Here is a 10,627-nt window from a genome sequence, read left to right as displayed (position 1 = left end):
TTTCAGAAATATTCTAACTCAATTCACATGTTCCTTATTAGATTGATATATCCCTGAATACCAGGGCTTCCCCTTTCAGCAATATTTTTCTGATTTCTATCAAGCTTTTGTTTCTCCACAAATAGCTTATTTTTGCACCATTTTATGTAAAGTCTTGGGAAATCAAAACACTTTATGATGTTATTTTCAAATATGCTGTCTAATAGCAAGTAACTGGAATTGAAAATAATTCATATAATTTGCATGTAAGATAAAAAATGTTCCAAAGAAGCAATTACAGTTCTTCAGAAAGTTATGGCCTTCTTTTCTCCAGACTGCAGTTTTCTCTGTAGTGCCCTGACAGTGGACAGCTATTCTGGCGTGTTGTATTCAGCCTTTTAACACAGTTTGCTTTTCTTTTTCTTTTTTTTTTTAAACAACTGCTGCATGGTGTTGATGAGATTTCATTAAAACAAATCATTCTTAAGCACTGTCTTAGGAAAACTTCTTGTGCTAAAGCTTGAATTTTCATCATTAGAGAGTTTTAAAAATGAATGTAAGTCAAGGTATTAAATTTAAATTGTTTTTCTTTAGTTGAAATTGAGGGATGTGCTTGACTTTCTGTTCATTTTTTGTAAGTCACATTCCATAACAAACACCAGAAGAGAATACAAATAGGACTTTGAGGCCAAACCTTCTGATTTTCACTGAGTACACCTACATACTGTTAACAAATCTTAAGACGATGCTTCAGCACATAAGTAGTACCTACACTAGGATTCCAAACTTCAAACAGGTTAAAAAAATGGCTTTAGTGTCAAAAGAGCACAACATCCAGAGGTTCCCATTGAAAATAAACAGCGTTTTGAGCTTTTGAAACACCTGGTATTTTCTCAGGGTTCCGAGTACCTCTGATCCAGCAAATAGCTCTTTATTAACCCCACAGTTGCCACAGTTTCCACAAACTATTAAGTGTGTTGAAGATACTAATTTTCAAGGATGCTGAAGCTAGTGCTCAATTTTATGAATGTAAGTAGTCCTTGCTGGTCAGCTGAGTAGATATAAAATGTACCTTTTCTCACCTAAATGATTTTTTTTTCTTTTATATGCTAATTTGTTAATTCTACCATAGAGTTCAGAAGTTTAAAATTCAGGTATGAAGACATCAAGAAAATTTAAGCTGCACACTGAGTTTTGACCACACACCCCCCCACAATTGAGAATATCAGACAATATCTTCTTTACTGATTCTCTGTTGAGGACGTGAAGTTAGTGAAGGTTCAGGGTTGCACTCCGCCAACAACAGTAATGTCTGTTACGTGTCTGTAACTTTATTAACTCTATTGATCACTACAACACAGCTGACCCTTTATAATTTTTCATCTGTGGGATTTACAGTGATCACTATTAGTTCTCTGATCAAGTTTCTTGGACTCCACAGCTTGGAGTCCAATCTCACCTAGATAAAGTGTGTGCGATTAACAGCATGGGACCTTATTGACTCCAGCAGGAGGTTTTTACAGGTGGAACCATCTGGCTGCCTATTGTTAGACTTAGAAAAAAGGATGTATCCTCTAAGGCTGTCAGTGATTCATCTTGGCTGTTCTCAGGTTTACAGCTGAAACAAATCCCAACTAATCATCAAGCCAAAACCAATTCTGTGTGTATATACGTATGAATGTGGCATGTGTGTGTCTATATACACATACATATATCCCTTTTTTTTAATTTCATGTAAAATACGCACATTCATCACAGTTTGATAAAAAAGTAGGCTGGTCTGAACTGCAGTATGGGATTCTGCATATGTGCTAGCTTTTCTAAACAAGAAATCCAGCAAAGCTATTTCAGCTGAGACAGGAGGAGAAAAAAAACAGCATTCTTTCTTCTGCTCAGCTAATGACACAAATTGTGATAGTCAGCATTAGTATCTGAGATCAGAAAAATGCATTAGGTTCTAGCTTCAGTAAGAAGTTCTGTCAAGATGAGTTATGAACCAGCCTGGTACATGCAGGCACTAGACAATTGGCATAAATGTGTAAAGAGTAAAGGATTTGCGTATTAGATCATAATGGTTTATTGAGAGCAATTAATCAATAACTAATCACTAGCCAGACAAGCATCAACCTTTAATGTTTCTATTTAATTCATATAGGCTGATCTAAATAATATTTTCAAACCATTTCATATTAGATTAAATTTGTGCACGGTTAGGAAGGAAGAGACTGCATAATATCTGAACCAAGATTCAGAACTATCCAAAGGCCTAGTATAATATGGGAAGGTTGTTTTTACCACATTAAAAATATTATTTTTCAAAAATCATGCATATATATTACTCCTTTTTTTTGAGAAATTTAATAAAATAGTCATGGAAAAACACAACTTTTTTTTCTTTTCCCATTAAACTTTTTTCCAATTATTTGTTAAACCAACTAGATTATGTTTACTTTAACAACTAATAGAGAAGATTATGCACAGTACCATTTTGCATTTTAAATTCTCTCCTGTGTCATGGAACAATTGTGTTCATTCTTGTTACTATAGCAACAACTGACCTTATTTAAGGTTTGCAATTTCTAGTGGTTTTGCTGAAACAAATATTGTCTTTCTTTGAATTCTAAATTTATCACACTTGTTAAAGCATAAAAAAACCCCACCTTTCACTACGTTCTAATTAGCTGCACATTGTTGTGGTTTACACTGATGGGCAACGTAGATAAAAATCTGTATGTTTTATAGTGGAAATATTATTAAACACATAGGATCTGATTCTAATCACAATGGAGTGAAACCTATGTCAGTTGACCCAAGAGTCAGTAGGCATAAATATGTGTATTTGCAAAACTGATTTCAATGAAACAGTGTTATTTGATCCCAAAAGGGTATCTAACACAATAGATTTTATACAGGTTTGAAATTGTTGCAAATATAAGAACATTAGTCTTATAAAATAATTGCAGAAAGAACATTCTGGCTGAATTTCCACACACAAAGAAAGTTCACGCTACAAAATTGGGGGATGGAATTCAAAATAAGAACACTTGCAATATTTCTGCTTAGAATTAAAAAGAGCGTAGATTTTTTCATATCTTCTTTGATTTAGGATGATACTGATTTTATAAAGGAGTCTCAATTTTCTTACAAGTAGTTCTAGATTATTTCCAAAATAATTTGAACAATATTTAGTTCAGAAGTTTGGGAATTAGTGGAGGTGGGGTTTGGAGGGTTGTTTTTTGGGGTTTGTTTTTTCTTTTTTTTTTTACCTAGCCTACTGCAAAGTAAGCAATTTGACTAATTTTTTTTTTCATCAAACATTTTAGAAATGTCTGAAATCTGCAGTGTATTTCTGAGCTGCCAGAAGGAAGGAAATGGCTATAGCACTAGGCAGTGGGTTTCTACTGGTATTTAAAATCTATAGTTTTGACATAAACAGAATCTTCTCACTTTGCTATATCACTTACAGTTAAATTATGTCTGAGTTCAATGTCTCAAGTCTCGCCTGTAACTTTGCTTTAGCTGCATGGCCTACTAGTAACCACTATGCATGTTTGCTATGCACAATGCACATTATTGCCCTTTGCCCAGCACTGGATCAGAACATTTGACCTGTCCTTGGTTTTCAAAGCCTATCATCTCCGTCGTGAAGAAACAGATTGGTTTGACAAGCCCAGGGACTCTCGTTTGGAGAATGGACATGGCCTCGACAGAAGGCTGCCAGAGAAGTTGTCCCACTCTCGACCACCAAGTCAACACCAAGATCAAGTAAGCTGTCAAGTAAGCTGTGCCTTTAGTTTTATAAATGTTTGACAATTTACTCATACTGTCCGATAGTATAGGGACTACAGGATTAATCAAATTCCAGCTACATTCAGCTGAAGTGCTGTTGAACCTGTATTTGTCATCAGTACTTGATGATGAAATTAGAGTAACATTCGTCTGCAATTCAGTATTAATTTTGCAGGTTGTCTTTTGATTTTTGAAACATATCTGAAAGGAGTTAATCTGTTAACCAGAACTATCTATACATTAGGTATTCCTATTAAAAAAAAAGAAAAAAAGAAAACAGTTAGTCCCATTTTACTTTATCAGCTTTATCCCATTCAAATTCAAGCCCCTTCTTTTAGTATTTTAAGGAAAAGAGTTGCTTTATCCTGTTAATACTTGTTCCCACTTCTAGTTGGTCAGTATAATCGCAATAGTCTCTGATCAATTACTGAATAAATCAGCAAGACTTTATCAACCTAATAATTAGAATGTTTCATTTATTATAGCGAGAAAGAAAAATACCATATTCTGCTTTTCAAGCTTGACGACTTTGAAATCTAGTTCACCTAGTATACCATCACATATCCTCTTTGTATTAATGAAGTTTATATATTTCAAATCTTTAAGGTCTTCACTTGATTGTTTCAGTTATCATTTTTACTGATTGAGATTATGCTCTGTTTTCCATGAGATGCAATGGATGCAAGAGAAGGCATTGCATGGCCCCTTTGTGGTACTTAATAGCTTATGTTGCTCATGTTAATTCCTCAGATAACATACAAAACAGGAATGTCCTACTGTCATGCAGCCTTCAAAACTTTTTTGCTGGTGAGCATTTTCACTAACATTTGACAATAGAATGTAGGTTTTATGAAGTAAGGATGTAGATTTTATGAAGTAAGCATTCAAATATCTTACAATACAAGCTGTCATTTATTCTTATTTTTCCCTCTTTTCCTACCTCTAGTTTAGCATATATTGAGATTTACACAGCCTAGGTGTACTGAGCCTACCCATTTCTTGTTGAGAAAGAGGGTTTTACACAATACAAGTCTTACAGGAATCTATTCAAATAACTCACTCTATGAACCAATTTTGCAGGATAAAGGATGTTTTAGAGTTTCACAACTCTCAGTATCACTGGAAATAGATAAAAAAACTGCCTACCTGAGCACTTTAATCCTCATGAGAAACATGCATTATTCTGAGCATACATAATTGTATTTGACCACTACACCATGGTGATGTAAAACTAAAAATTTGCTTTGAAGATCTGGTTTGTCCAAGAAGAGGGTTACTGTTATCCTGAGCTCTGTGATACAGAGGTGGTCAGTAAGATGTATTTAACTTTTAGCTCTCTAGAGCTTTTGCCCTGGGAAACAGTTGCTGGGCAAGTTACTAGTCACAAAGGTCCAATCTTTGTTTTTTCTCTCATATAAATGTCACTACACTAGCACCGGTCGAAAGACTTTGATCAAAATTTTTCAGGAGGAAGGTTAAGGGGCCTGAGAGTTCTTGTTTTCTTGGATTATTTCCAGAAGGAAAATAATTTTTTTGTTCTCGCTAAAGCTGTTGTGATATCCCCATGTTTATATGGCAATAGAGATACCACATTTAAAATCTTGCCAAAGGCATCTTTTAAGATTTTGTAAAATATGGGATGGAAATTGGAGAGTGAACATGTTCTAAATATTTCTGTGTGGTGCCGTGTAAAGCCTCTGCAGAAGAAAATGGATGTGGAAGGAGAAGCTTTACAACAGTTCCCTCTTCATCTGTTTCCATCCAGGTTATTGATTGTCATTCACCCATTGGTACAGAATAGTATCAATATGTCTGCAGAAGAGTGAAATGCTGGTTCTCACCAACTCTGCATCATCTACTTTGTCAAAATGTTCCTCAGAGCTTGTGTATGTTAAATATCTGCTGTGAACATTTGTTTGCAATAACTTTAAAAAAATATATTTTCAGACACATCCAGAAATTAAATTACTTTAAGACAAGATAAAAAGGGTCAGAACCTTTTTAAAAAGTTTCATTAGCTCCACATTGAATTTTGAAAGCAAAACACTTAGCAACAGAAGCAAGTAAATCAATATTAACATCTCTGTTTTTAGCATTCATTTTCTATTTTAAAGCTATTGAGAAAAATAAACAATTTTCAGGCCAATGAGTGTGCTGAGGCAAAGTAAACGCTCCCTAAAGGCTTTTTAAGTCCTGTCTCTTCTGTAACAAAAAAGTTACTGAATTCGTTGTCCCATGCTGCCTGTCTCCTGTATCCACAACTCAGTTCTGCACAGAGAGCTGTAGTGTCCAAGCATAATGTGACTCTGGAGCCAAAAATGGCAAATTCTTCTTCATCCTGACCATCTGAACAGGTCCACTTTCACCCAGAGCTTGCTTTGTTGCAGAGGCTTTCCTGAAATCAGTTAGGATGACTGTTTCCTAGATAGCATAGTAATTAAGCCATTGCAACTCCTTTAATATCCTGTACTGAGGGCAAACCAGCCACAAAAGGAAATATTTGCATCAGTAGCACTAATCTGCTTGTAATATATCAGGCAAAGTTTCCAAGTATACTTATGTACTGTAAATTTTCCATTTGTATTTTCTTCTTTGTAAAAAATGTGAATATTTTACCGACCGCTACGATATTTGTATTCCAGAAGATTTTGTTTCACATTTGTGAAACATCAGTTTCCTTACTAGGTGAAATCAGAACTGCTTATGTACCACAGAGTTTGTACAATTAAATGTGATAAATAAAGCACAACCCTGTGCTTTTGAAGCAAGAGTGCAGCAGAGTGACAACCCTGAACTTCCAGGTTTCCATGGATTTCTTATAACCTAGTGGATTAAGCTCACATACTGTATTATTGATATTAAAATATATTTGTTTCTATAGCAACTTCTGTGGTGCTATATTGTATTCTTAAATCACATTAAATTGCAGTGCAGTTTAGTATTTCAATAGCTGTTTCCCAATATAGTGATTCTGAACTGCTTACCTGAGGAGGGTAAACATGGCTTAAACCTAATCAATACATAATCTATTGCAGATTTCCTACTGATCCCTGTTGATCTCAACAGTTTGCTTAGTTGCTGCCAGTTGACCTGCAGCTTCCTTAAATCTCCAGACATCAAGGCTCTTTTTATGATTATTTTCTGTGAAAATTATTTGTACATCCTGAACAAAACCGTCTATTTCAAACAGGTTGGGAAGGAACAGTAGGAGGAGGTGCCAGGGGAGTAAGAGATCATGACAAGGAGGAGGACAGTGGGAGTATACTAACAGGAGATAAGTAGCTTCTCAGTGAGGGGTTTAAAATACAGAACTTCCAGTGATCATAGGTGGGTCTTTTTAAGCCCTAAATGAATAATAAAATCTCAAACTCATCATAATATCAGTGTATCATCATCAGTTCACTTCGGCAACAGTTTTCTAAGCACAAAAAGAAGGCAAGGGCTTTAGACATGCAACCTTTTGAAAGTCAATCTCCTATTTCTAAAGGCCTTCAAAAAGTATATGCTTGTCATGGTTCACGGATCTGGACCATTCCTTTGAAATGCCATGTAAGTCACGTCTTTTTAGGGGCACTTGTATGTTTTAAAATGACGAAAAAATGGGTCATACGGTGAGCAATGGGGTTAAAATGAGAAAGTACTGTTTGTGACAGAGATCCAGAAGGCTACCTGCAAATTTTTGTTCCACGTTTAAGGCCATACTGCTTAGCTTTGATTTTTTTCCAACTAGCAAGGAGATTTCATTTTTATTTGTAGTAAACTGCTTTCTCTATTTGAGGCTTGGGGTGGAGGCATTTTGTGATTCAGATGCTCTGGAAATATGAGAAATAGGACTTTTCTACAATTTAGTGTAATTGTTAAAATATCTAATCTAATGAGTGAATTGTTAGCCGCCCCCTCGCTGTAATTCAAGACAGAATTTAGCAGTTTCTCATTTTTCAGTTGCCCAGCAATGTTATTCTCACTGCATGCCAGAATGACGTCTAAACCAGAAGACAGAATTCTGTACTGACCTAATTGCAGAATCAAAGGCCACTCACTTTGCAATTTATTAATGAGCAGGAACATTGTATTTGTTAAGTTTTTCTTCAATACTTCTTTTGCAAAATATCTCCATTGTCAGGGAACTTCACATTCTTGCTCTGCACAGAGAAGACGTAGTGGTTCAAAGTGGCAGGATTACCTTAGCTGTGGAAATTCCTGGTGCTGGCTTTCACGGGGCTTGTGTGCTCATGCAAGTACCTGTGGTATTTGGAAATTAGGATAGACAATCTCTAACCCATCATCTTGAGCATCCACCGTCCTGTTCCTGGATACCTAACTCAGATAAAGTTTCCCTTGCAGACTGTATTTCCTAAAGGACTACAGCCAGGCATAGCTGCTGTGATTCACCTTATCAGGCCCTGTCTAAGATTTTGGTGGAAGGGGAGGTGCAGCACCATTTAAAAACAGAAATTACTGTGGCTGTGTTGATCTGATTCAGAGCCCAGTTAATATTTTATAGCTGTTGCTATGGACTTTGGCTGGAAGACTAGAATACACTCGATGCATTTTAGTTCTTAAATAAAACATTAAAGAAATTTACTCTTCTTAATTGTCCTCTTTACCTTATAGAATTCCCTTATATGAGGATTCCATAGAGTTTCTTTACCAGGCAAAAAGAGTAAGAAAAATGAAGTGTGTATTTAAACTGATTTTCTGTAACAGTGTTAGAAAACCTCAACACTTTTATTTGCCATTCCTTCCATTTTTCAGAGGGGCTTTGAGCTGACTAATAGCATGAAACACGTGACCAGAGCTTAAATTCCTGGAGGAAATGCTTTATAGTCCAGTTCTCATTTAACTCGCTGGGATGCAATCCCCAGGGGCCCGCTGAGTAATGTGCGGAAAAATGTGACCTGAGTCCCGTGTCAGCTCAGAGAGCCCAGTAGGAGGGAGGATACATGGGAGAGTCAAAACGTGTCTGTGATCAGAAGAGGATAGCATTACCAGTGCTGAACTGCAAGAATTATTACTCGAGTATACTGAATGCTCTCAGAAAGGTGAGGAAAGGATCTCCATGGCAAGGACAGATGGCAGGAATCTGTGGTTTTTGTAGCAAATAAGCAGGATCAAGTCACCTTTTGCCCTGTGACCTAAACCTGGGCTTGGGGACTTACACGTCCTCCATTCCTGCAGCCTTGCAGCGGAGGGACGGCCCCTTCTGCGCCATAGCTCAGATTTATGCTGTTGTGCTGGTGTGACTTCAGTAGGGTCCCTCTGTATCTTCACTGGGGTGACTGGGGGAATAGTCAGCTAGAAGGACCCCCTGGCATATATTCAGGTGAAGGGAAATCACCTTTAGTGAAAGTTAGATGTGAACACTTGGAAACACAAAATAATTTGTGTTCTACAGGGTTTCAAATACACTAGTAGATTCCAGATAGATATGGGCATTAGTGGTTAAAGTAAAACCATCAAAACCAACATAACTGGTCTTTCCATTATCTATTTACAGCAACCACTGTTTTTTCCTATTTATTCTGCCACTTTCAGACAAATATTGTTCTGAAGGTAAATGCCTAATGACATGTTCAACTTAAGTACTGATTCCTACCAACAATAAAAAATAATATGCTATCCTGAATGCTAATAAATTTTAATGCTTTTATTCATAACTGTATGAATCATGAAGATTTGTACTTATCATAAAATTATGGAAGTGAAAGTAATGAGGAAGTAATAGACTAAAGTAGGAGACGGTCTATATTTTCCGATATATTTGTCAGCAAATTATGTACAGTATGGCATTGAATACTCTTGGATTATTATTTATTCAAAAAAGCAATCTTGCTAAAGAAAGATAAGAGAGCAATTAAAAATATGTGAATTTAAGTTTATGAGCTGCAGTATTCCTCAGTTAACTTTAATAGCTCCCACCAAAATGGATCCCAGCTAAGGATCTGTTTAAATGTGTTCATACTGCTTCTTTTGAATTGCATTATTTTGTATTCTTTTTTTATTTAATTAAAAATAAAATTAGATAACTTTATTTCAGATTTTTTACAATTTTAAGCTACATGTGACAAATACATTATTCTTACTGTTAAATTACACTTGCTGAATTTCTGATAATGTCATTAAAAACATAGCAATGTCCCTATCCATTTATAAGTGTGTAAATCTCATGGCACTTTATAAACTTCTGGCAGTATTAGACCCTATGTCCTGGCAAAATTCCGTGGTAAGTCCTAAAGTCTGCCTGATCTCAAGTTCTGATTTATTCCGGAGTACTTGTCCACTACCAAATCCATGTTCTCCTTTTTGTCTGAGGTTAATTACAGTGAATACTACTCTCAGTGTGTTACGGAAGGATTTCAGCCTTCTAGATGCAACGTCATCCACTGGATAAGAAACTGAATTATGACAAAAGATGTATAAACTCTTCTGCTCACTGTGGGATTGAGCTTAGCAAGTCCCTTGACTTCTCTGTTTCCCCTCCCGTCATTTCTGTGTGCTATCTATTAACATCATAAACTCTCCAGGGCAGAAACTGGGTTTGAAGTGCTTAGTTCAGGAGGAGCTTAATCCTTTTAAATGCTACTTAAATATAAATAATAGTAATAAACTCTTGCCAGCAGGCTGCTGATACACTCAGACTGCTGCATTATCATGCTGATAAATATTGTCCTATTGGCTCCTTGGATCTGCCTCCCCCAGGTCCCATCCCGTTGACACTCAGCCTGGAGCCATCACAGGCAGCCACGCTCCCTCCTCTCGGTCTGGGTGCAGCGCTCAGGCTCAGCACCAACATGGCAGAGAGGTGATGAATTCTGCTTTGCTTATGAAAGACCAAAACTGTAGCAAAGAGGGCGTGATA

General features: G+C 36.4%; 1 protein-coding gene across 1 annotated transcript in view; it reads left to right on the top strand.

Moving 5' to 3' along the window:
• Window positions 1–10,627, top strand: part of PCLO (piccolo presynaptic cytomatrix protein) — a 392,271-nt gene that overhangs the window by 232,199 nt on the left and 149,445 nt on the right. Inside the window, 1 exon segment of the mRNA XM_009328362.1 lies at window positions 3,608–3,744. Coding sequence (XP_009326637.1) covers window positions 3,608–3,744 — 137 coding nt within the window.

Source organism: Pygoscelis adeliae, unplaced genomic scaffold (assembly GCF_000699105.1).
Source record: "Pygoscelis adeliae isolate BGI_AS28 unplaced genomic scaffold, ASM69910v1 Scaffold267, whole genome shotgun sequence".
In the NCBI taxonomy this organism is placed as follows: Eukaryota; Metazoa; Chordata; class Aves; order Sphenisciformes; family Spheniscidae; genus Pygoscelis; species Pygoscelis adeliae.
Note: the sequence above shows the minus strand (reverse complement) of the source record. Positions and strands in the feature narration are given on the sequence as shown.